Source organism: Aspergillus brasiliensis (assembly GCF_001889945.1).
Source record: "Aspergillus brasiliensis CBS 101740 unplaced genomic scaffold ASPBRscaffold_8, whole genome shotgun sequence".
NCBI classification, from domain to species: Eukaryota; Fungi; Ascomycota; class Eurotiomycetes; order Eurotiales; family Aspergillaceae; genus Aspergillus; species Aspergillus brasiliensis.
Genome location: NW_027137449.1, coordinates 764,045 through 789,585, shown reverse-complemented (window position 1 = coordinate 789,585; position 25,541 = coordinate 764,045). Strand labels below are relative to the sequence as shown.

Sequence of the window (25,541 nt, the reverse complement as noted above, 5' to 3'; positions counted from 1 at the left end):
TGCCAGCACAGCCCGAAGGCGTTACTATTTCGGTGAAGGCTTAGCAAAGTCGTTTTGTGTTACCTAAAGCGGAGCGGACTATAGCTGCTGTAACAAAGGCGTAGTTAGTTTCAAATGCTGCTGTCACTGTTATCCATATACGCATGTCAGCCTTAAGCAGAGAATCTACTAGAAGGTCTTAGCACTGCGCACCGAGAATTGTACCACCTGACGAACGGACAAGCCTCGTTATTCTCTCATCCTTGTATCAATCAGTTAACATTGACTTAACTAAGCCATCTGATGCTCATCAGGCCATGCTGAGTCAGCGGTCTGGCCAATGAACTCCGAAAGTCTCCGCCTGGCCCGTCGGAGGCATCCGGCATCAGCCACCAATGATCGGGCGCCAATCTCACGCCCCGAACGAGCCGAGTGGAACCGTCTCTCACCATTACATGATGGAAGGAATCACTACGCTTCAACGACCTCACGATACCACCTTCTCCTGTTCCGCCCTCCCTTCTCTCACACCACACCCTGCTCAGCCGCCGGTATCTCAGCTGCATTCTTCATCATCAGTATTATCGCTGCCTGTGGCTGAGGGTCTTCCGTCAGCCACTCTGCTTCATGATGCCTCGCTGGAAGCGTAGTAAACCACGCTCCGAGAAGGATGCAGCGGCCAGCGGCGGCGGTTCTGGTGTATCTTCCGACTCCCCTACGGCTCATTCCACTGCTGTGGCCTCCCTTCGCGCTGTTAGTGGTTGCTCTCCCGATGCGATGAGAACGACAGCAGTAACCCAAGACCAGGCACCATCCGACCCGGAAGCAATGCGAAAGCTAGCCAAGCAGCACGCCGAGTTCGGACCCTTGGGCGATCCGTCGCATCTCTACACCAGCGAGCATCCCGGCGGAGAGATCCCTGATCCGGTCATTGATGAACCTCCGTACTTCGTCGTCCTGACCACCTACGTCAGCTTCCTCGTGCTGATTTTCCTCGGCCACTTCCATGATTTTGTGGATAAGTGGTTTCGCTCCCATACCTACCGGCACTTAAGGCCCCAGAATGGCTATGCATCATTGTACAGCGACTTCGAGAGTTTCTATACGCGACGACTGAAGCAACGAATTAATGACTGCTTTGAGAGGCCGATCGTTGGTGTTCCGGGCAGGCATGTTACGCTGCTGGACCGGACGACTGAAGACAATCTCCATTTCAGACTTACGGGCACGACGACGGATACGCTCAATTTGAGTTCGTATAACTACCTTGGGTTTGCTCAGTCGGAAGGCCCATGCACCGACTATGCCGAGGAGGTACTCCGGCGGGATGGCATTTGCATTGCATCAACTCCCGATGGGGGCATTACGAAGCTGCATGCTGAGGTAGAAGATCAAATTGCCCGGTTTGTGGGGAAAGAAGACGCAGTCGTGTTCTCCATGGGATTTGTGACGAATGCGACAATCTTCCCTGCCATTATGGAAAAGGGATGTCTGATTCTATCCGATGAACTCAACCATGCATCCATCCGATTTGGCGCTCGGCTGTCCGGGGCGGCCATTCAGGTCTTCGCGCACAACAACATGGCCGACCTTGAGAAGCGTCTCAGGGAGGCAATCTCTCAAGGTCAACCCCGCACGCATAGGCCATGGAAGAAGATCCTGGTTACCGTGGAGGGTCTGTTCTCCATGGAAGGTACCATGTGCAACCTTCCTCGGATACTGGCCTTGAAGAAGAAATACAAGTTTCACCTGTTTGTTGACGAGGCGCACTCTATTGGAGCCGTTGGACGTCACGGACGCGGAGTTTGTGACTACTTCAAAGTAGATCCGGCGGAAGTCGACATCCTGATGGGAACGTTTACCAAGTCCTTCGGAGCTAACGGTGGCTATATCGCGGCCGACAAAGCCATCATTGACAAGATTCGCTGCACGAACGCTGGCCAAATCTTCGGAGAAGCACCGTCGCTTCCTGTCCTCGCTCAGATCTATTCCTCGCTGCGACTAATTGCTGATGAGGATCCTCTTCACCCGGGCGAGGGACGGGAGCGGATGCAGCGCCTGGCTTTCAACTCGCGCTACCTTCGGCTTGGGTTGAAGAGACTGGGCTTCATCGTCTACGGGCACGATGACTCTCCGATCGTGCCGTTGATGCTGTACAATCCGGCCAAAATGCCTGCCTTCTCGCGAGAAATGCTGCGTCGCAAGATCTCCGTGGTTGTCGTGACCTACCCTGCCACGCCCCTGGAGCTGTCTCGGGCGCGACTCTGCATTTCAGCCGCCCACACCAAAGACGATCTGGATCGCATCTTGCAGGCGTGCGATGAAATCGGCGATGCGTTGGAGCTCAAATTCTCCTCAGGCATTGCAGGTGGCCTGAGGGAACCATTGTCTGCGCACGATAGCTCCAAGGGGCCCGGGACGATTGAGCCTCCCCGTTGGTCTCTCGAAGAGGTCATTGCGAGGGGCACGCACGATGCGAATCGGCCTCTATACTGAGCCGATGTCACCTTATAAGGCTATTAGAAATTGGATTTCTAACGCCGCATGATGGTCAAGAATATACACGCCAAGAACATATAGCTAATGCCCTCTTTTGGATTTGACTTGGGCGTTACGGGTTGTTTTGAATTCTTTCGCTGAACAGAAAAGCCGGCATGTGAAGACGCCAAAGCGCACTCCGATGATATTAATATTAATGTATACAATAATGTTTCCTTTCTAGACAATATACAAACCCTCGCTGGACCTGGAGAATTTGCTCGGATGGCGTTTACTCTTCTGGATAATATGATTAATTCTCTGCTAGCCAAAAAAAAAAATCAATTGCTGATCGAGTGGCAATGAGAGAGATTCGTTTGCTGTTCTTGGAGATGTATGCGACCGCGGAAAAGTCAGATTGTTGAGTTTGAGAACTAGTAGTACTGTAGTAGGGAGTGCCTGGACTGTCTGGGGGAAGACTGGGTCTCTCTATCTAGTGTCGCGATACAGTATTTGCGGGGGGGACTTAGCATGGTGTCGATGGAACATGGCGGCACCCATTGTCACAATGAAGTCTATCATCCCAGGGAGTGACCAGTACACCACTCCCGAGATAATAGTTGGAAGTGCGAGCCACTCTATCAGATATCCATCGCAAGACCCAATCCCACATGCACATCAGAACTAGAATAACAATAATGATTATTATCGTAAAAAGAGGCATGAAAGGGCCCCTTGACGATCCGGAACCATTCACGTGACCTACAAGCCACGGGCGTTAGGGCTGTGGCCCTCGAACGGGGCTCTTCCCGCACAAAGAGGAAGTAGCGCCGCTCGCTTAGCGACGACCAGCGAACTCCATCCGACATCGTTGTGTGCGTTGAACCTGCCCACCAACGACAACAACCGCCGACAACATACATCCCAAGGGAGTATCCTAGAGCAGCGCTCTTCCTTTCGCTGGATATATCCTTTTTGAACCGGTGACAGAGAGCAGGATGTCCGCCATCGAGCCAGTCGTGCGTACCGCCCCTTCACATGCACATCCCGAAACCTATCCATCCATATATACAATCTCCTTGAAAGAAAGAAAAATGAATACACATATATATGTCGAATAGGGCGTCAGGGTCCTGGGGTTCGGGAATTAATATATACAAGTACATGTGTCGCTGACTTGAGTTTTTGGGATTTCGCAGGTCGTCATTGACGGCAAGGGACACCTCTTGGGTCGCCTGGCCAGCACTGTTGCTAAGCAGCTGCTCAACGGTCAGAAGATCGTCGTCGTGAGATGTGAAGCCCTCAACATCTCCGGCGAGTTCTTCCGCGCGAAGCGTATGTTCTATCCGACCCGGTTTTTCTTTTCGATTTGAGTTTTGCAATATGGATTGTTATGGGATGAATGGGAAAGAAGAAGGATGGAGAATTGTGCGACGATTATCGACATGTGGAGGATGAATTCGCCAATTGCATGGAATAGCTGTGTCGTGGAGGAACAAGACGCAACATGTGTGCTGGTGAACAACGGGCTGACCTGGATTTCCGCGATATAGTCAAGTACCACGCCTACCTTCGCAAGATGACTCGTTTCAACCCCACCCGCGGAGGTGAGACCACCCGATGACTTTCCCCCCTGTTCGATGAAGGGGAAAGACGACACTTGATTGTGTTATCCTTTTGGGACTCAGTGCTGAATCGCTATAGGTCCCTTCCACTTCCGTGCCCCCTCCCGCATCTTCTACAAGGCTGTCCGCGGCATGATCCCCCACAAGACCGCCCGTGGTGCCGCCGCTATGGAGAGGCTGAAGGTTTTCGAGGGTGTCCCTCCCCCCTACGACAAGAAGAAGCGCGTCGTCGTTCCCCAGGCTCTGCGTGTTCTCCGTCTGCGCCCCGGCCGCAAGTACTGCACCGTTGGTCGTCTCAGCCACGAGGTTGGCTGGAAGTACCAGGACGTTGTTGCCAGGTACGTTTATACTGAAGTGGAGAGAATGATTTGGGGAGATATTGGATGATTGGGTGCAGAAGGCTAACGGATTCGTTTTTTCCTACTTGTACAGACTTGAGGAGCGCAGAAAGGTTAAGAGCAGTGCATACTACGAGCGCAAGAAGGCCGCTCGCCGTCAACTCGTCCACGCCCAGAAGTCGGCGGGTGTTAACGAGCAGACCAAGAGCCAGCTCGCTCAGTACGGATACTAGATACCTAGTTGCGCGGCTGGTTGCTTGTGTTTGTGATGGGATGGGATGGGATCGCGAAACGGTTCTCTGCGAAAAGAAGATGGACAGCGAAACCGATCGACCTTAATCTCACTGTCCCTACCTTTTCATGAAATAACCACAATTCTTATGTTGTGACGCACATGGAGGCTGGAGAGATCGATTCTTTCTACAATAAAAAATACAGGAGTCACTTGGGATGAAAGGTTGTTCAAAATAGCTGACCCGTTATTTCGCGCCGTGGCGGTTTAATCCAAGAATTTCTTTTCAAGAGTTCAAATGACTTTGCTGTGACGAATCCGATGCACCAAATTACCACCACCACCACTTTCTACTGGCCCCTGCAATTCTTGTGTATATCTAGCACCCGGACAGGGAGAGAGAGAGGAAGAGATAGAGAGTACTGCCTATCTTGTACTTGATTTGCGATATGCGACTACCCAGGATGCCAGACGAGGCTCCATGTTCATCACCTTTTGCCATGCCCACGCGATACTGCCCTAGCTTGTTCCTGTTGTAGAGATGATGCCCTGAGCGCCACCGATTCCCCATTCTAGTAGAGGCAGCCGGCCGTATCAGTGACCGAGTCAGCAATCAACATGCCCACGCGAAGTTCGATATCCACTCTCACGATAAGTAACCGATAAAGATAGTAGTGAAGATAGATCACAGCACCGCCTGGCAGCGCATTACATAGTAGAAACTGGGATCCACCTCTCCTTCAAAAGAGTGGTCCCTAGTACTTACTATCGCGCCGCCTGCTAGGTGACCCTCTGTAATTGAATCCTGTCTATTTATCCCATATCTAATCATATCTAACTACTCCATAGATAGATTAAATCTTCCTCATCGACCAATCCCGCACTAGTGTAGCTGCAGACTTTCAAACACCGGTCTCGTTCGAACTGATCAGTAGACGGATTAGAGGCTATTAGCGCTGGGTGTGATATGGCAGGCTGGTGATTCGTGCATAGGAATTTCTTCAGTCTATCTATGCTAATCATGATGTCTACATGTATTCTCCTACTATGTAATTCTTTTTTTGGTTTAATCTTCAGTATACATCTGTAGCAACGAGGGTTTCAAAGCACGGGCACGCGATGAATGACCATAGATTGAATTTGCTACTAAGTGGGTACAGGCAACTACTACAGTGGAAACGGACCCGGATCCGGTTGAGTTAGTCTATCTCGATAGCCTATTGATTTCTGGTGTCTTGTTTAGTGAAGTGAATCAATGGCATGATTCTTGTTATTGTTGGTATTGAGTAAGTACATCCGATTGATTCTGAAGATAGTGAATTATAAGTTTCTGTGGGATATAATCAATTCTCATCTTCATTCTCAAGGGTGTGTGTGTTGAACAGACATAGTTGCTCTATGGACACACCCGCCACTAGTCCAGCCCAGCCCAACCCAAGAATTGGTCCCCGTCCGCTTCGTCTCCGTCTCCGCTTACCGTCGGTGATCCTCCCCCGCATCTTGGTCTCTTTTCATTCCTCTCTCTCTCTCTCTCGGTGTGTGTGTGTGTGTCTCTATAGTAGTACTACTTGGTAGTAGTCTATTACCCTCGGTTCGGAGGTGTAGTTCCAACTAATGTCCCCTCCCTCTTCTTTCTCCTCCTCCTCTTCCTCTCCTCATCACGGTCCGTCCCTCTTCTTCCCTGTCTCGTCACACACTTAATTATCTCTATTGGCCAGCCATTCTACAAATCCCAAGCATTACTTAGTACCTACCTAGTACTGTCCTTTCCCCCTTCAATTCAATTACTATGTCCTCCGCAAAAGATAGATTATCCGGCCTCTTAGGCCATTTTATCCCCTCTTCTGCACCATCTACTTCCAATAGCCGAGGCCCTTCCACAGGGCCGGGTGAGAACAACAACAATAACAAAGTCAACTTCCACACCCTCTCGCCAGCATATTTCCTGCAGCGATCAGCGGCAATTGAACCGGACGTGAGTTCCCCTCTATTGTCTATCTTACTGCACGGGCACGCAATTAAGGGCATTTGCGAATTGTGGTTGAGCTAAACGATGCTTTCCTTCGGCTCTTCTAGGCAGAAGCTATTTACCACATCACATCCAATGGCCAGGAACTGCGACGAACGTATCTTGAGTTCGCGGACAGGGCGAGAGGGTTAGCGTATTTCTTGAAGAAACGCGGGTTCAAGAGAGTGGGCATTCTGTGTCCGAATACACCCGCTTTCTTGGAGGCTATTTTTGGGATCGGCGCGGCTGGGGCGGTGAATGTTGGTGAGTACTCGGTTTATTGCTTTCTTTAATGGTGTTTTGTTTTTGTTGTTGGGAGAGGGAGTCCTGATTTCTGCTCTAGCTGTGAACTACCGGCTTAAGGAAGACGATATCGCATATATATTCACGCACTCGGACGCCGACGTGATTATTGTGGATAAGGAGTTCCTGCCCTTGCTGCGCGTCTATAGGGAGGCGAAGCCGGAGACTCCCATTATTGTTGATACCGATACCGATGCCGCGGAGGGTCAATTGTCGGGTCCCTTTGATGAAGCGGTTTTGGAAGGTCTAAAGTACGATGTTGCTACCGGAAACAAGGGCTGGGAGGGGCTGGAGAGTCAGGCTGGTTCGGAGGATGATGTTGTTGCTTTGGCGTATACGAGCGGGACGACTTCACGGCCGAAAGGTGTCGAGTACACGAATCGTGGTGCCTATTTGGCGGCCTTGGGGAATGTGGTCGAGTCTGGGCTGAATGTTCCGAATGGTCGTTGTCGGTATCTGTGGATCTTGCCGATGTTTCATGCGGTTGGTGAGTTGCTGCGGTCGGCTCAATTGCATCTGGTGGTAAGTAGTTTGCTGATTTGATTACCTAGGTTGGACGTTTCCTTGGGCTGTTACTGCTGCGCGGGGCACGCACTATTGCCTGCGCAAGGTGGACTATGGGCAGATTTGGAAGTTATTCAAGGATGAGGGCATCACCCACTTTAATGCGGCCCCTACTGTGAACACACTGCTTTGCAGTCACCCGGATGCTGAGCGACTTGCTACGCCGGTTACTGTCCAGGTGGCGGGTAGTCCGCCTACGCCTCATCTGTTTGAGCAGATGACCAGTCTGAACCTGCGGCCCGTGCATGTCTATGGTATGACGGAGACGTATGGTCCTACCACAAGGTGCTATATGCTACCCGCATGGGATCAATTACCTCGAGATGAGAAGTTCCGGAGGATGGCCAGACAAGGCCATGGTTTCTTGACCAGTCTGCCCACGCGGGTCATCAAGACGGATGTGCCTGAGGGCACTATCATCGATGTCAAGCGAGACGGCAAGGAGATTGGCGAGATTGCGTTTGTCGGGAATATCTGTGCACAAGGTTATTACAAAGATCCCGAGGCGACGCGGAAGCTCTTTGCTGGTGGCGTTCTTCATTCGGGCGATCTGGCTGTCTGGCATCCCGATGGAGCGATCCAGATCCTGGATCGAGCCAAAGACATTATCATCAGCGGTATGGGGAACCCCCCTTCATTTATTTTGTTATCTATGTTGTGGTAGCCAGGGTGTGTTGGGGCGGTGCATGCTAACGTTGTACAGGAGGCGAAAACATCTCGTCTGTTGCACTGGAATCGATGTTGGTGACTCACCCGGACATTTTGGAGGTGGGCGTGGTGGCGGTGCCTGACACACATTGGGGAGAGCGACCCAAGGCGTTTGTCACCACGAAGCAAGGCCGGCACCTGGAGGGGAAAGAGGTGATTGACTGGGCGCGGAACCAAAGTCAAATCAGCAAATTCATGCTTCCGCGGGAGGTGGAGGTGGTGGCGGAACTGCCCAAGACGAGTACGGGGAAAATCAGGAAGAATGTTCTTCGGGACTGGGCGAAAGGGGCAGCGCGATGAGCCTGAAGAGGGTTGGGTGTGTATCAACGGGAGGGGAGGGAGGCAGCATGATGGTGCGATATACAAGTATAGAACCCGCGTGTGGTGGTTATTTATAGGGCTACTTCACTAGTATGTATATGTAAGGATGTGATAGACTAGGAGGAGGGGGGCTTGCTGTTACGGTCCGTGTATTCTTTTTTATTTGTTCTTGGTTAGCATAGATACATTGGTTGTATCAATCCGGACTTTGTTTATTTTTGGGACTGCACTTGAGACCTGATGAGCCTTGAAGAAAGTACGGGTGCTTTGAGAGCGAGCTGAAGATGGAGCGGAGCGCACAGACATCCCCGGGGGTTGTCAGTGATGCCCTGGAGAGGAGAGAGGGAGAGTTGGACAACAGTGGCATTGTTTGGGTGACAGCAAACAATGAAACGGAATATGCAAGCAATATTCGATGAATAGGTTAGGCCACCAAAACAGGTGGCTAACACAATAAACACATAACATGAGAACGAATGCGTAGATGGTACTCCGTACTTTGTCGGAGTTGTGCTGTCTTCGGGCGGCATCCAAGAGGCAGGCATGCTACTATCCTCCATTTATCCAGCCAGCATCCAGGCCTCGAATCAAGCAGCCCAGCTTCAATGTCTGTGCACGGGGCAGGGCGTCAAAAAGAGTATGCCTTGATTAACCATCCAACTAAAACAGTTCTCTCTCATCCATCGAGAGAATGGAAGTCAAGATTGGGCAGTGCTGGTTGCTGCTGGGCTTACCTCACCCAGGCACAGAGAGAGAGAGTGGGCTGCCTGCCGACCGGGAAGTTCCCCTCTCTCTCTTCTGGTTCTCTTTTTAGTTTTACTTTCCTTTCACATCGTCACACACCCGCCCAGCCCAATGCGATAGTTTACCCGCCCTGCTTCTCCCTCTCTCTCCCTCTCTTCCCTCTGGCTGAACACTCAAACTACTACTCCGTACTTCCTCACAAGCCTCTCTCTTTTCCCTCAATATTTCACTTTTCCTACCCATCCTCTACAAATCCCCCCCAGTTTGCCTCTTTACGACTGGCGCCTTCTCTTGCTCTCCCCTCGCATGCCCTTCCGACGCTGGGCTTCCTCCACACCCCTCCTCTCTCTCCCTTCCTTGCCTTCCGCTCTCCTCCTCCTCCTCCTCCTCCCTCAGCTGCAACTGCTGCAGGCACGCCCGACGCGCGTTCTCCCTTATAACCGCCCTTGACCCGCTGTTCGCTCAAGTGGAACTTGATTCTCCTCCGCTGATTTGGGGTCTTATTGGACATCGACTCTTTCTCTCATCCCTCACGACCGGCTTCGAATCTCAGGAACCACCCGCTCTTACCCTGCAAACCACATCCCTCCCCTCCCCGGTTGCATCCACTCGCATCGGACCCTACGCGCATCTCGCTCGCTCGCTCGCTCTCTCTGTGTGTGACGACAGTCGATGAGACACATTCCATGCCGATCAGCCTTCCATATCCACGGTGAGCGAAATCAGGACGCAACTGAGCACGACCAGGGCTCCGTTCCCGCACACTTGATCCCCATCCCGACGGCGGTCCTGATGCCCCGCCAAAGGCAACCCGCTCGGTTTTCGAGCGAAGCTCCCTCCGAATCATCGACCTCGTCGACGTCCCCGGATCGCACCGCGGACGAGGATACCGACTTCTTCACAGCCCAGGCGAATGACTCGCAATCCTCGGTCGGCGTCGCGACCCGTGACGCCCATCTCCACCATGACACCGACTTGTACCTACCGCCGATCGGGCGTCTACCCCCGGAGATTCTCATCGCCATCTTCGCGAAACTGTCCTCGCCCTCTGACATGTTGAGCTGCATGCGCGTATGCAGGGGATGGGCGGCGAACTGCGTGGGCATCCTCTGGCACCGGCCCTCATGCAACAACTGGGACAACATGAAGAGCATCACGGCCTCGGTGGGCAAATCAGACAGCTTTTTCCCGTACTCGCAGCTGATCCGGAGACTCAACCTCTCCGCGCTGACCGACGACGTCAGCGATGGCACCGTCGTGCCCTTTGCCCAGTGCAACCGCATCGAGCGTCTCACGTTGACCAACTGCTCGAAACTCACGGACAAGGGTGTGTCGGACTTGGTGGAAGGCAATCGGCATCTGCAGGCTCTGGATGTCTCGGATCTGCGGCATCTCACAGATCATACCTTGTATACGATAGCTCGGAATTGTTCGCGGCTGCAGGGCCTCAATATCACCGGATGCGTGAATGTGACGGACGACTCGTTAATCACCGTATCTCGGAATTGTCGACAGATCAAAAGGGTAAGCGCTTGCGGCAGAGCATTTCTACTATGTGTCGGGGATTCCAGCTAACTCAGCGCAGTTGAAGTTGAACGGAGTGACGCAGGTCACCGACAAGGCCATCTTGTCATTCGCCCAGAGTTGCCCGGCCATCCTGGAGATTGACCTGCATGACTGTAAGCTCGTCACCAACCCGTCGGTGACCTCGCTCATGACGACGCTCCAAAACCTGCGCGAGCTGCGACTAGCCCATTGTACAGAAATCGACGACTCGGCGTTCCTGGAGCTCCCCCGGCACCTGTCGATGGACAGTCTCCGCATTCTCGACCTGACGTCATGCGAGAACGTCCGAGACGATGCCGTTGAGCGCATCGTGGCTGCAGCCCCGCGGCTACGGAATCTGGTGCTGGCCAAGTGCCGGTTGATCACCGATCGCGCGGTCTGGGCCATTTGCCGACTCGGCAAGAATCTACACTATGTCCATCTGGGCCACTGCTCCAACATCACCGATGCCGCGGTGATCCAGCTGGTCAAATCCTGCAACCGCATCCGGTATATCGATCTGGCATGCTGCATTCGTTTGACGGACACGAGCGTGCAGCAGCTGGCCACGTTACCCAAGCTGCGGCGGATTGGCTTGGTCAAGTGCCATAATATCACGGACAATAGCATTCTCGCCTTGGCAGGATCCAAGGCGGCCCACCATTCGGGGGGAGTCAGTAGCTTGGAGCGGGTGCATCTGAGTTACTGCGTTCGGCTAACGATTGATGTGAGTCTCTGAAGGAAGAATCTACGTGGCAGTTTATTGACATGCTGATTTGGCGGCACAGGGAATCCATGCTTTACTTAACAGTTGTCCGCGACTGACACACCTGAGTCTGACGGGCGTCCAGGCCTTCCTGCGGGAAGAGCTGACGGTCTTCTGCCGTGAGGCACCTTCGGAGTTCACACATCAACAACGAGAGGTGTTCTGCGTGTTCAGCGGTGAGGGCGTCAACCGCCTGCGCGACTTCCTGAACCGCATCATTCCGCCTCCTCCGCCGACGCGGGACATGACCGAGGCCACGATGTATGATGATGATGAAGAGTTAGAAGATGAGGAAAACCAAGTGACAGGCTTGATGCATGCGACCGCCGCCACGGCCATTCACGACGACGACTACATTGACATTGGACATACCCATGGTTGATACCCCCCCGCCTTCTTACAGCGAGTTCATTAACATCGGAGCCTATCATTTTGCACTGTGTTTACTTATATTCTCGCGGCCTGTTGTTGTATTTATTTCTCGTTATGCCTTGAGAGGAGGGTTAGTACACCCTCCTGGCTGTTGCAACTTGCATCGGATCGCGGCTCACGGGGAGCTGCCTTCTAGGACAGAGGGAGGCTGTGGTATTACTATTTCTTTTTCTTTTTCCTTTTTTTCTTCTTCATTCGTTTGGGACGAACATCTCTGTGACTGTTCCTTTTACCGGAATAAATATACCAGGCGATGGCATGGCGCCGTAGAGAATCAATTCTCGGAGTGTGTATTGGGGAGGGAATGAGAAAGGGCGAGGCTAGATAGAGTATCTATTGTTATCTGCAAAGGATGGCAGAGCGACCATGTGCATGGACGGAGTTTTAGCTAGCAGCATTTGAATACAAAGCATCGGCTTATTTTTACGGTGCAATTCTATCCGAAGTACTTGCTACATAGTCCCCCGAAGGTATCCAAAGTTAAGTTTGGTGGTACAACGTCACCTTCCCCACCGCCTTCCCGCCCACTTGATCAGCAATCAATCAATCAATCGGCGTCTCCTCACTTTCCTCCGCATCGCAGCTCTCCAAACAACCAACCCAGCCAGCAATCCTCTGCAGAGCTGCAATCCTCCGATGGCTCCTCTCAGGCTATCGCGAGCCAATCCACTGGCCTTCACTCGCTGGCCCGTCACCCTCATCACCACCGTCGTCTACCTCGCCTTCTTCATCCCGCTACTGATCGTGCACCATGTCGTCCCCTCACCTCCAACCGCCAACCCCGACGGTCTCGACCTCACCCAAGCCTGGGCCGATCTCCAAGTCCTAACCGACGGCTTCCACCCGTACAACTCCCGTCGCAATGACGAGGTCCACACCTGGCTCCTGCAACGCATCCACGAGATCCTCGACTCCACCGCCCCCGCCGACCAGTACCTCGCCGTCGATGAGGAGAAGCCGAAACCCGCCGTCTTCGTCTTCGACGACACGCAATCCAACCTCACCTTCGTCGGCAACTCCCTGTCCAGCTCCAACACCGCCGTTTACTTCGAAGGCACCAACATCCTCGTCTACATTCGTGGAACGGACGATGATCCCGAGCACTGGTGGGAGGAACCCAACGGTGTGCCCTCCGGCAAGGGCGGCGTGCTGGTCAACGCCCACTACGATAGCGTGTCGACGGGATATGGCGCCACCGATGATGGTGTCGGTGTCGTGACTTGTTTGCAGCTGATTCAGTACTTCATGACGCCCGGTCATGCGCCGCGGAAAGGGTTGGTCGTGCTGCTGAATAACGGTGAAGAGGATTATCTGAATGGTGCGCGCGTGTACGGCCAGCATCCTATCGCCAAGTTTCCCCATACGTTCCTTAATCTGGAGGGTGCTGGGGCTGGCGGTCGTGCTATCCTCTTTCGCAGCTCCGATACGGAGGTCACCCGTCCGTATATGAGTTCTAAGTATCCGTTTGGGTCCGTATTGGCGGCGGATGGCTTCGCTACTGGGCTCATTGCTAGTCAGACGGACTATGTAGTGTTTGAGGGGGATTTGGGACTGCGCGGGTTGGATGTCGCATTCATGGAGCCGAGGGCCAGGTATCATACCGAGCAGGACGATTCGAGACATACGAGTAAGAGCTCGCTCTGGCATATGTTGTCTGCCGCGGTTGCGACTACGGAGGGATTGGTCTCGGATAAGAGTGGGCAGTTTGATGGCGCCCCCAGGGATGATGCGAAGGTTGCGAGCGGGTCGGGGTCGAAGGCTGTGTGGTTCGATCTGTTTGGGACTACTTTTGTTTTGTTCGAGCTGCATACACTGTTTGCGCTGTCGGTGACGCTGCTCGTTGTTGCGCCGCTGGTCCTGCTGGTGACGGGCATTGCGCTCACCCGCGCGGACAAGATGTATCTGTTTAGGACGTCTGCGAAGACGGATGTGAGTCTGGAGCCGGTTTCGCTGCGCGGCCTACGCGGTCTCTTCCGGTTTCCGTTCATCTTTGCGATCCCTACGGCCGTCACTGTTGGTCTGGCGTATCTGGTCACCAAGGTGAACCCGCTGATCATCCACAGCAGCGAGTATGCCGTCTGGAGTATGATGCTGTCTGCCTGGACTTTCCTGGCCTGGTTTGTCTCGCGGGTGGCTGACTCGGCTCGCCCGTCTGCTCTGCACCGCATCTACTCCCTGACGTGGTTGTTCGTGCTGGCTTGGGTGCTCCTTGTCATTTCCACCGTCTACCAGAACCAACGGGGCCTGGCTGGCGGCTACTCCGTCTTCTTCTTCTTCTCCGGCACCTTCCTCGCCACCTGGATTTCCTACTTAGAGCTCTTCTCCTTGCCACAGAAAGCCGAGCACGCAAGCCAGGTCGCGCCCGCGTCGCGCCGGGCCAGCAGCTACGGCGGCAGTCGGCTGGGCACAGCATCAGGCGAAGACCACGAGGAAGACGACCACGACGGCGAAGAGGAAGAGGAGGAGCATGAGCCCACCGAATCGACGTCCCTGCTCGGGGGTGGCCAGCGCACCACCTTTGCCAACTACGTCCGGGTCTCCGGCGACCACCGCGACTCCGACGCCGACGAGCACCACCATCACTTCTACCCAGGCGTCTACAGGAACGAGCAACGCTGGAGCGCCTCGCTCCCAACCTGGACCTGGACACTGCAGTTCCTCCTCATCGCCCCCCTAGTCCTTGTCATGGTCGGACCCCTAGCTCTCCTTCTCACCAGCGCCCTCCACCAAACCGGCCAAGACGGCAGCTCCTCCTTATTCATCTACATCGCCATCGCAGCCCTAACCACATTCCTCCTAACGCCTCTCCTCCCCTTCATCCACCGCCACACCTACCACCTCCCCGTATTTCTACTTCTTGTCTTCCTCGGCACACTAATTTACAACCTCGTCGCCTTCCCCTTCTCCCCAACCAACCGCCTCAAACTCTTCTTCATCCAAGACATCGACCTCACTACGGGCACAACCACCGCCTCCCTCGCCGGCGTCCAGCCCTACGTCCACGCCGCCGCATCCACCCTCCCCAGCACCGCAACCCACAACATCAATTGCACCGAACACACCACCCGGGGCACCAAATGCGCCTGGCCGGGCCTAGCCCCGCGCGTTGTCCCAGATACTCCATACTCCGACTGGCTCGACTTTACTATCTCCCAAGAACAAGAACACAATACCACCGAAACCAAAGACGAAAATAACCACCACCCCCGAAAAGCGCGCATCACACTATCAGGCCGCAACACCCGCGCCTGCAAACTCCTCTTCGACTCGCCCATATCCTCCTTCGCCGTCCTCAACTCCGCCACAGATCCCCGCTTCCCGACTTCTTCTCCCCTGGGCACGAAAGAAATCCGCCTATGGAGTAGAGAGTGGGAGAATGAGTGGGTCGTGGATATTGCTTGGGCGGGTAATACCACCACCTCTATCAAAGATGATAGTGAAAGAGAAGGGGAGGATAAGTTGACAGGAAAAGTCGTCTGCCTCTGGAGTGACCACAACTCAGCGGGTGTTATCCCGGCTCTAGATGAAGTGAGACAGTTTGCGCCCACTTGGGTGGCGGTTAGTAAAGCTGCGGATGGGTTGGTGGAAGGGTGGAAGGGGTTTAGTATTTGAGTATACCTCTTATTTGCCGTGTGTGGTTGTAGTATGTCCTTCCTAGTTTAGTATTTGATATCTGTTGCTGTTGCTGTTGTTTGTTGTTTGCCTAGCTGGCTAGCTTACTCTGTTCCTGTTGATTGATTAGTATTTGTGTTGTTAATGATGCGATGAACTCGTTGCACGTGAGATTCAATAAATCTCTCATCGTTATTGTTGCTGCTGCTGCTGTTGTTCCTGTCCTACACTGCTACTGCTACTGCTACTGCTACTGTTATTATGTATTGGCGTTACTTTACACCTCGTTATGTTACTCGGTTTTACCCATCTGCGTCTGTCTTTACGTTTTACTTGACTACCACATCAGCATCATCATCATCACCATCACTACATGTATAAGACCCAATATGGCATGTAGCAATACAGGTATAATACATTAACTGAGAGCGAATTGAGGGCAAAGAGTCATAGACTAGGATACAGGTGTAAATATAAGTAGGTGTAGGTGTGTAAGTGTAAGTATAAGGGTGAAAGAAGAAAACAAGAGTAAGAAGGAGATAAAGAAAACAAAATAACAAATCTATCTTCAGTTCAAGGGGGGGCCGTCCCGTCCGTCCATCCATAGTGAAATAAAATATAACTTATCTCGTAGCACTCCGAATCGTTCGTTCAATCAATGAGTTAGGTCTTGATATGAAAAGGGATAATAGAACAAAAACACAAGAATGAGAATGGTAGAATAACATGGTAATAAAGAAAACCACCAAAAGTCAAAACTAACTCCTCGCCGGCTTCCCTGGTAAATTTATCAACAACACCGTAATGGATAAGAGAGGATAGATAGTATAGGAAAGGAGAGAGGTCCTGAACGCCTTGCTGGATTTTTCTTTCTTTTGGTACATGGATGTGTGCGAGGGATGATGGAGGGGATGATGTATGTGGTAGTAGCGCTGCTTGTTGCAGATGCTAAACCTTTGTATAGCCCTGAATAGGCTGGGTTGTGAAGGTTGGGGAGGTTGGTCATGACTTCATTGTGGCCAGGAACGAGTCCAGGTTGTATTCTTCCTGGTACTGTCGGTCGTCCCAGAGCTCGCCGAGATCGTCTAGCCAGCCCTTCTTGCCCTTTTCTTTGACTTCGCCGTCTATGTCGACCATGTCTACTTCGTTGCCGGTCGGCTCGTTGGGTTTCTCGGCGTTGTCGGCTGTTTCCCCGAGGTTGAAGAGATCCAGGAGTTGGTCGGTGTCCATTGTATTCAGGCCCGCGTTTTGTTGGTTGACCACTGTGGAGGCCACGTCGATCTTGAATCGTTGGAGACTGGAGGAGGGGTTAGCATTGGCAAATCAATCAATCATTGTAGGGATAACTTACTTCAAGATCTTCTCCTCCAGAGTACCGCGTGTGATCAACCGGTACACGTTTACAACCTTCTTCTGACCGATACGGTGAGCACGATCCATGGCTTGGATATCCTTCTGCGGGTTCCAGTCGTGCTCCACGAAGATGACCGTGTCGGCTCCCGTAAGGTTCAGGCCCAAACCACCAACGCTTGTCGTCAAGAGCAGGACATCGTAGCTAGGATCCGAGTTGAAGCGGTTGACAATGTCCTGACGCTTAGTAGCCTCCACGCCACCGTCTAGGCGGAGATACTGAACAGAGGGGAGAAGCTTGCGCAACACCTCACTCTGCACGATATCGAGCATCTCCTTCATCTGGCAGAACACCAGGGCTCGGTGTGGGCTCACATAGCTTGCTCCAGTGCCGAGATCACCTTCACTGGGTGGGTCGACACCGATGCCACAGTCGAGAAGCAGGTCGCGCAGGGCGCTGAGCTTCGGCGCATGGGACACATCACGAATATGGGACTGTTTCGCGGTGAGGTATTGCTGGACCTCGTTGTATTGCTTGTGTCCCTCTTTCACGACCAGCGCGGGGGAGTTGCAAAGACGGCGCATGTATTGTAGTGCTTGGAAAATGTGCTCTTTGTCGGACTTCTCGGAGCTGCCCAGCTTGTTCGCCAGTTCCTTCTGTTCCTTCTTGGTAAAGTCCTCGAAGAGTCTCTTTTGAAGGTCACTAGGGTCGCAGTAGTAGTTCTGAATGATCTTCGGTGGCAGATCGTTCAGGACCTCCTCCTTCAGGCGGCGGAGTAAGAACGGGAGCACCTGCTTGTGTAAGGCCTCAATAGCAAGAGCACCGGCTTCCTGTTCCTTGGACGACGACTTGCTGAAGCGACTAGCCGCGATTGGCTTGGCGAATCGATCTAAGAAGACCTTCTCTGTGCCAAGGAATCCGGGCATAAGAAAATCGAAGAGCGACCACAGTTCCAGGACATTGTTCTGAATCGGAGTACCAGAGAGGATCAGCCGGTGGTTGCTGGCAATCCGCTTGACCGCAACGGTGACCTTAGCCTTGGGGTTCTTGATGAGGTGTCCTTCATCCAACACGCAGTAGTTCCAGTTGATCGGTCGGAGAACGTCGTTGTCGTTCCGGCAGATGTCGTAAGAAGTCACGACAATGTCCGCATCTGCCAGGTTGCCCTGCAGCTTTGCACGCTCGACCGGAGGACCAACGTAAGCAACGCAGTTCAGGAACGGGGCGTATTGTTTAACCTCCTGCTGCCAGTGACCGGACAGAGACGGCGGGCAAACAATCAAAGACGGAAGCTTTCGAACGTCCGCTGCTTGAGTCCGTGCAAACTCATCAGCGCGCAGATGATGGTCACTTGCGACAATACAGATCGTCTGCAGAGTCTTACCAAGACCCATGTCATCACAGAGAATACCATGCAGGTTGTATCGATTGAGGAAAGCAAGCCAGTTGACACCCTCTTGCTGGTAGGGCCGAAGCTCAGCTTTGATCGCGACTGGCAGCTGGAACTCCTCTACCTTGCGGACATCCAGCATCTGAGACATGAACTTCCTTTCCCGGTCTCGTCCCTTGAGCAATTCCTCGGATAGGCCTGGCGGGTCGGGAATACCAGCTTCTAGGGGAACAAGCTTGACCAGCGTCGCAAAAGAGGTTGTAGCCAGGAGGCGCACGTCATTATCCGAGTCGCTCATCCGCCCCAGAACCGGCACTACGAGGAAGATAACATAGGGGAGGATGCCGTCCTCCATGACATGGATCAGGTGGTAGATGCACTCCACAGCCCCTTGGCGGTGGTGAACATCCAAGGGGTCATTAATGGTCGGCAGTACCTTCTCGACCAACATGGTCATACCCTCAACAGTGATAACACTGCAGACGGTTGCAAAGCACTTGGCGGCGGCATATCGAATGACTGAAAGACGGCACTGCAGAGCCTTGACAATAAGAGGCATAAGCCCGACAATCCAAGGGTGGAGACCCTTATCAAACTTCGGCAGCAAAGCGCGCAGCGTTGACAGGCCATCCACAACCTCCTGGCCCAATTCGTTGTCGGGGTTGAGGATCTCTTGGGGAAGATCGCCGGTAAGGGCCTCTTTGAGAGGCCGCTCGACCAAGGTTGCAAGGTTGGGAACCTTCTCCAAAAGCTGGGCACCGAACTTGACAGCCAATTGTTCGAGTGCATCCTTGGCACCACGGCGCATGATTTTCGCCTCCTTCGTCTCTCTCTCGAACTTTGCAGCATCCGGGTGATCGCGCCTGTCCTCTTCCTTGCGGAGAGAGAGAATGGACTTCTCCAGAGTCGCGTTGTGGTGGAATTCGGGCGTCTCAGAAGTGTCCACACAGCAATACTTGACCAAATTGCCAATTACCTTGTCCACGGGGCCTCGTTTGGTGGCAGTCGTGTAATATTCGACCAGCAAAGCAATGGCAGCGGCAGAGCGCTGTTGCAGTTCCGCATTCTCTTCTTTCTTGATGCTGTCCATCATGCCCTTGATAATATGGCTTGGCTTCTTGGGAATGTCGTGCAACGCCACCAATGCACCAGCGGCGGCAGCCCGCACACGCAGATCCCTTTGCTCCCGGACACTTCTCGCTTCCTCAATGGCGCTTTCTGCCGTCGCACGGGTGTCATTCAACACTTGGAGAGCGGTGATACGTTGGGCTGGGGCCAGACCCTTCTTCAGCCGCTCGAAATCAGGCCCAGCAACCTTTTCGGCATCGGCAAGGGAGAATGCACTGGGCCCGGCCTGCTCTTCTCCTTGGACAACGACCGCCAGCGTAGGCAGTCGTGATCCAGGAACATGAGCGTGATCTTTGAATGCATAGAGTAGCGAGTGGCACTGTGCACGGGCAACCTGGAGATAGCATGCAATGTCGCTGTACCACAGGGGGCGTTCGCCTTCGATGATTGGGCGTAACTGCTCAGTCAAAGTGGAAGCGTACTTGCTGCCAGGACCAGAAAGCCTAGCGTACTCCTCCACGATCATGGCTGTCGACAATTGCGACGTCGACGCCGTATGCCTGAGACCTTCCAAGATAGTCTGCCACAGGCTGGGAAGCTCATTCTTATCCCAGAGGAAGAGCAACTTGCCAAGTGCTTTAGCCGCATAGATCTTCGACCTCAGCATTGTATCTGCGCCAACCAAATCAATATCTCCCTGAAGCATGTGTCCATCCACATTATGAGCTGAAGGCGGGGGTGCTTCTTTCTTTTCCGCTTTCCGCCCACGCTTCTTCGGTCCATCGGCGGCGGCATTGTTCGAACTGGGCGAGGATTTTGCGGGGGCCGCGGCGCTATTGGGGAAGGGCACCCCAGATGGCTTGATGAAGAGTGAGGCGTCCATGGGAAGTGGATATCTTGGAACACCGAATGGCGACATTGTGAGGGTGATGAGCGGTTCGATGTAGCTCAGGAGGTCGCCCTCTGCCTTGAATAACCCCCGAGATTCCAGAGAATTCAACAATTCCGACCACACTTGAAGCGAGAGCTTTAGCACCCCTTCATTTCGCTCCACCAATAAGTTCTGAAAGATCAAGCGTAGTGCTTTTCCATTCACCCATTCATTGGTACCTTCACCCTCCAGCTGCAGGAAGGTCATCAGGGCACGAAGGACCGCCGAGCGAACACTGGTGATCGTATGGCGCAAGAATGGGTAGAGACGAGGCACGAGGTTTCCAAACGACGAGTCTGGATCAACGGCCGCGTTGGCCTTCATGGCATCCAGGACCTCGCGGAAGGTACACAGCTTCGCCAAGAGATCCATGACTGAGCCGGTACTGGCACTTAGGTCGTCCTGTAAGTTGGAGAGACAGTCCCAAACAATGTTCATTAGACCTCCTAGCGTGGTCTGTCTGGACGCGACAAACTCCTCCGCCATGGGAACAAGCGTCGCCGCACTCACGGCACGAACATCGTCATCATAGTCACCCAGCCCTTTCATTACAGCCTCTAATACACCATCCATCAGGCTCCGATCCTTGATGAGGATGTCTTTCCGAACAGCCACCAGATACCTCAACCCGATCATACCACCGTGACAAACCTCCCAAATGGGACGCTCCAAGCCCAGGTCAGTCTGCATGACAATCCGGTAGAGACACCTGTAGACAGCCACCACGGACCGAGAGGGGAGCTGCGATAAAAGAGCACCCAACGTCTGGCCCACGGTTTCTCGGATGGGAGCCACGACATTGTCGGAAATGTAGTCACCGAAACGGTCGAGCATAAGGACACAGAGAAGACGACAAGCCATATCATCCAGATATTTACGGTTTAGCACATCGTTCTCCGGCCTGCTCTTGCCTCGTAGGCGCCCAGCTCCAGCGCCCTGAACACGAATGACCTCTCGGAGGGCCATCGCAGCCCCATGACGAACCTCCCAGTTCGGATCAAAGATATCCATCGTGAGGATCTCGCACATGGGATCATACGGCCATGAATTGCTAGGACCTTCATCAAGGGCTTCCGGCTGGATCAGGGGCTTTTCGGGGGCGGTTGACCCTTTAAATTCCGAGACGATCTTTTGATCGTCGTCGCCTGACGATCTGTCCAGAGAGAAATAGTCTTGCTTCGAGTCGCCGTTTCTCTCTTCGCCATTTTCGGTCTTGATGGGGTGGGGGGTCGTGGCCGACGGGGTGGTGACATTATCTGAAGGCCTCCGCGCCGACAAATCCACGACACGGACCTTGTTGGCTCCCATTCTCGCGCTCTGCTTGTTTTTCCGCTTGAGCTGGTTCAATTGCCGCTTACTCAATCCGGACTCTTCTCCGTTAGTACCTTCCATGGGAGATGCCAGCGGTGGCGCAGAGCTGTGGTGGTTCGTTTCCTTATGAGGGGCTTCATCCTTGATACCGGGGGTCTTCGCGACGAGATCATTGTCGTCAATCAATTCCTCCTCGATATACTCTCCAGCCAGTCCCAGACGGGAGGTTAAGGTTTTCTTTTGATGCTGCAACCGGGAGACCGGATCCATCGCGGCTAGCGAGTACTCATACTCCTTCCCCGCACTACCCAGTAGCCGCTTGCCGTACTTGAGAATCGACGCCAAATCCAGGGTCTCGAGCTGGAGGAGGGAATCACTAGGGGAAGAAAGTTGCTCTTCTTCCGACTTGATCTCTACATCATCCTCCTCCGGCTTCTTGATCGTTTCACCATCTTCCTCATTGGGATCGAAGGTGTCGGCGTTGGCCACGATCAAACCAATCGCCTTGGCGGCTGCTGTTCGGGTGTCCCATGACTTGGACTTGAGATAAGGTAAGATGCGCCCGAGCAAGTTGAACAGCTCATCGGGGTGCTGTTTCTGAACATCTGCAAGCTGTTGGGCTGCAGTGTTCCGAATGAGAGGCGTGCTGCCCGTCTCGAGTAACCTACAAAAAGAAAATCATTGGTCAGTGCTTTCATCCCGGGGGCTGCTGGCGCGGTAATACTCACGTGACGAGCCGGTCGAGTCTAGTGCGGCGCAGTTAGCGTCATGTACCAAACGGATGCGGAATGGGCGGGACGGCAGATGGAAACTTACCTGGAGGACATGGCTGGCTGGCTGTCACTCCTCGGAACTTTGAGGAACGAATTATTTCACAAATAAAATAGTTCAGAATCCGCAAGGAAAAGGGGTATCAGCAGAGAATAACATAAAAAAGAATGGTAAAAACGTGGTTGCAAATGATCCACAAGATTAGAAACGTAATTTTCACCACACCCCAACGACACCTCTCTAGAATTATTAGGTATGGTAAGGTATGGTAAGAAAAAAGGGAGTAGTAAGTTGGAGAGGAGAGTAGAGTGAGAGGAGAGTGAAATGGGTGAAAGAGGTAAGGTATGTAAAATAATACAAGACCGTTACACCCACGTCACAGCCATCGAGAAACGTCGAAGCGTGACTAATTAAGCAAAGCTGGACAGTTTCTGAAGGGCGATCGGGAAACAGAAGTGGAGATCACGGCTTAGTAGAAGAAACACGGGTATTGTATTGATGATCGGGGGGAGGTTTGGACGTGACGCGGACCAGGGCGATATTACTTTTTAAGTATGGTCAAGTAATGAATCATAAAACAAGTCACGAAGGAAAAATGCCGGGGACGGCAGACGGGAAGAGAAAATGGAAAATCGCGGATGACCAGCAGGTGAATGGAATCGGATCGACAGGGAGTGAAGGGTGGATGGCGTTGTTGGAATGGAGGCGATGGTGGTGGTGGTGAACGGGCAAGCCTTGTCTGGCCTGCAAAGTAAATTGCGCAGGAGTATCAACAAGTCGTCCTCCGGTCCTGCTTTGCCTCTCCTCGAGGTCACGCAGCCTGTTTATATCATTGGGGGCATCTTTGGCTGGGCGCGCCTACCCATACTTGGGCCCTTCGCGCTAGTCTGCCTCGGGGTTAGTGCCCCCCACTCCCGTAAAGGTTTTCTGTTGGTCACGTGATCCCTCCCTGCGCCAAACCGCCGCTTGGATCGACAGGCGCGAAATTGCTGCGCTGTGATTTCCTCCCATCTGGAGTTCCCCCATCTGTCGGTCGTGTTGGTGCTGTCTGTCCTGCCCATGAGGCTGACCGACCGGTTTGATCCACGGAATTTTGCGCCGCCCGGGATACCCTCGCGGCTGAACTCACCAGCTTAAACCCGCTTTGTCCTCTCAGCTTCTTTCATTTTTTTTCCCTCCGCTCGATGAGCAGCACGCAGCACAGCTGAGGTAACCTCCATTATTGGTGCGCGCTATTGTGAAAAGACAAAAGAAAAAAAGAACAAGAAAAAGAAAAAACTCGACTCCGTAATGGTAGCGGTAATTTCCTTGTCTTTCCCCTCCCCAAGTCCGTCTGCCTACGTATCATCTACGTACTAGATAGCTAGTTAGTTACTTAGTAGCAGCAAGATCAAAATTACCTTCTCATCAAAACCGCCATGTGAGCTTGTTTCGATCGCCCACCAACAGCGCCAAGAAATGCCAGATGGCCTCCTTCTCCAGCTTCGGAATCCGGTCGTCCCCCAAGCCCCATGATCCTTTCTCGGCGCCTAATTCCCTCTTCTCTGGTGGTGACAAGATTCTTGACAGTTGCCTGAATACTGGTAACCGCCGTAGTAACCAACCAACTACTTACTAGTCCAATCTCCCTAAGCTGTCATTTCCCGCGTAGATGACGTTGGTCATTCCCGCCAATCAGATAGTCCGTATTTCCAGTGAAAACCTATTGAAAAATATAGATCACATAGTTACTAGTCCGGCCACTACTTCACGTCTAGACGCGAACTATTCACACCAACAAGTTAACCAACCTTTCTTGATATTGTTCAGTGACAGGTTATTGTTTCAATCAATAGACTATTGTCATCCAACTTTCATTATCAACGTGTCACTAATAGTACGAGTATTGAATTCCAATTTCACGCAGACGATGTAGATCCTGAGGCCGAAATATATATATTCAGAGTTCGCTACTATATATCCCCGCACATGTTGCAAGGAACCACCTCCGGGACGAACATTTCCCCCCTCACATCCCAATTGAGAGCTTGATATTGATCACGAAGCCACTGTTAGAGCGATACTACCACCACTAGTAGCTACTAATATCCGCAAAACATCGAAATCGGGTGGAACTCTGTTGCTCCCAAACCAACGATACCTGTCACGTCCTACAGGGCTTAGTCGACGGATCAGATATCCTACCCTGCATCGAATCGCAGCAAGGACCCCCAAAGTGATCAATGAAACTGTCCATTTCTATACATTGAAGGACTCCACAGGGGTAAACAAGGAAAAACAGCATAGCTTTAGTGACAATGGAAAAAATCAACACGTATTCGCACCAAATATGCGCATATCATCCCTCAAGCTTTGCTCAAAAATGCCGCTGCTTCCTCCTCTTTCCCTAGCAGTCCCAGACTGCGAATCTGTTCCGCCTTGGGCGCGTTCTCACGGGGGGTTGCGGCCTCAGCCTTGCGGTAGGCGGCCTGCATCTTCATCGTGCGGAGAGCCTATGCGTCGAGGGACATTGTTAGCAGGCAGATCCAAATGGTCGAGCACGACCAAGATCGCACGAAGCATAGACAGGTAGACGTACCTCCTTCTTGTGGTGAAGGCACTCGTAGTAATCCTCCAGAGCGGGCATGCACTTCTTCTTTCCGGCTTCACCCTCTCCGCCGTTGACGACGTAGCAACCAAGAACCTCCTGCCAGAAGTTGTAGCAGCGGGAAGGACCTGCACAAAGCGATTGAGATTAGCCGGGATTGTCCGCGGGAGAGTGACACGGCGGGCGCCTAGTGTAGGCCAACCCGGGCATTATGGCCGTCAATGAACCTTGACAGCAAAGGATTGATAGACGTACCGCCGTTGTTACCGAAACCGGAAGCCATTGTGAGTGAGTGTGGTGGGGAAGAACGGGGGAGCGAGGCGAGAGGGGATTAGGATTGCGAGGGAGCGGAGGTGAGGATCGCGATTGAGGTTCTTCTTCCCTCGCCGATGATTCGCCTGTTCCGCTTCCGCCCCGGCCCTGGCCCGTGCACCTGACGTCTTTGTGTCTCCCGAACACATCACCCTCTTCCATCAT

General features: G+C 52.9%; 6 protein-coding genes across 6 annotated transcripts; 4 read left to right on the top strand and 2 right to left on the bottom strand.

Moving 5' to 3' along the window:
• Nucleotides 1–298: 298 nt before the first annotated feature.
• Nucleotides 299–2,847, top strand: ASPBRDRAFT_624096 (putative serine palmitoyltransferase 1). The gene has a single exon (XM_067628368.1). It carries the CDS (start codon nt 607–609, stop codon nt 2,473–2,475), a length of 1,869 nt encoding a protein of 622 aa, XP_067477791.1. The 5' UTR covers nt 299–606; the 3' UTR covers nt 2,476–2,847.
• Nucleotides 2,848–3,004: 157 nt separating this feature from the next.
• Nucleotides 3,005–4,653, top strand: ASPBRDRAFT_56330 (60S ribosomal protein uL13; the record flags this gene model as incomplete). Its single annotated transcript, XM_067627545.1, has 5 exons — nt 3,005–3,019; nt 3,657–3,792; nt 4,011–4,064; nt 4,162–4,420; nt 4,515–4,653. 5 exons carry the CDS (start codon nt 3,005–3,007, stop codon nt 4,651–4,653), a joined length of 603 nt encoding a protein of 200 aa, XP_067477790.1.
• A 1,487-nt stretch (nt 4,654–6,140) lies between these two features.
• ASPBRDRAFT_44737 (putative AMP-binding domain protein) lies at nt 6,141–9,022 on the top strand. Its single transcript, XM_067625263.1, has 5 exons — nt 6,141–6,627; nt 6,729–6,924; nt 7,004–7,450; nt 7,515–8,144; nt 8,231–9,022. The coding sequence occupies exons 1-5, from the start codon at nt 6,442–6,444 to the stop codon at nt 8,533–8,535; spliced, it is 1,764 nt and encodes a 587-aa protein (XP_067477789.1). The 5' UTR covers nt 6,141–6,441; the 3' UTR covers nt 8,536–9,022.
• A 1,070-nt stretch (nt 9,023–10,092) lies between these two features.
• Nucleotides 10,093–15,655, top strand: ASPBRDRAFT_56328 (uncharacterized protein; the record flags this gene model as incomplete). Its single annotated transcript, XM_067627543.1, has 5 exons — nt 10,093–10,371; nt 10,450–10,824; nt 10,886–11,572; nt 11,634–11,988; nt 12,648–15,655. The coding sequence occupies 5 exons, from the start codon at nt 10,093–10,095 to the stop codon at nt 15,653–15,655; spliced, it is 4,704 nt and encodes a 1,567-aa protein (XP_067477788.1).
• A 1,002-nt stretch (nt 15,656–16,657) lies between these two features.
• Nucleotides 16,658–22,533, bottom strand: ASPBRDRAFT_197246 (DNA-binding ATPase; the record flags this gene model as incomplete). Its single annotated transcript, XM_067621072.1, has 4 exons — nt 16,658–16,952; nt 17,007–22,370; nt 22,435–22,452; nt 22,523–22,533. 4 exons carry the CDS (start codon nt 22,531–22,533, stop codon nt 16,658–16,660), a joined length of 5,688 nt encoding a protein of 1,895 aa, XP_067477787.1.
• Nucleotides 22,534–24,355: 1,822 nt separating this feature from the next.
• Nucleotides 24,356–25,436, bottom strand: ASPBRDRAFT_44734 (uncharacterized protein). Its single transcript, XM_067625262.1, has 3 exons — nt 25,320–25,436; nt 25,056–25,192; nt 24,356–24,969 (listed from the first exon to the last, which is right to left on the bottom strand). The coding sequence occupies exons 1-3, from the start codon at nt 25,345–25,347 to the stop codon at nt 24,823–24,825; spliced, it is 312 nt and encodes a 103-aa protein (XP_067477786.1). The 5' UTR covers nt 25,348–25,436; the 3' UTR covers nt 24,356–24,822.
• Nucleotides 25,437–25,541: the final 105 nt, after the last annotated feature.

Coding starts and splice junctions, on each gene's coding strand:
- ASPBRDRAFT_624096 (XM_067628368.1), top strand. CDS start 607: ATGATGCCTCGCTGGAAGCGTAGTAAACCACGCTCCGAGAAGGATGCA.
- ASPBRDRAFT_44734 (XM_067625262.1), bottom strand. CDS start 25,347: ATGGCTTCCGGTTTCGGTAACAACGGCG. Junction 25,193..25,319: donor CGGTTTCGGTAACAACGGCG/GTACGTCTATCA, acceptor CGCTTTGTGCAG/GTCCTTCCCGCTGCTACAAC. Junction 24,970..25,055: donor GCCTTCACCACAAGAAGGAG/GTACGTCTACCT, acceptor CTCGACGCATAG/GCTCTCCGCACGATGAAGAT.
- ASPBRDRAFT_44737 (XM_067625263.1), top strand. CDS start 6,442: ATGTCCTCCGCAAAAGATAGATTATCCGGCCTCTTAGGCCATTTTATC. Junction 6,628..6,728: donor CAGCGGCAATTGAACCGGAC/GTGAGTTCCCCT, acceptor CGGCTCTTCTAG/GCAGAAGCTATTTACCACAT. Junction 8,145..8,230: donor CAAAGACATTATCATCAGCG/GTATGGGGAACC, acceptor AACGTTGTACAG/GAGGCGAAAACATCTCGTCT.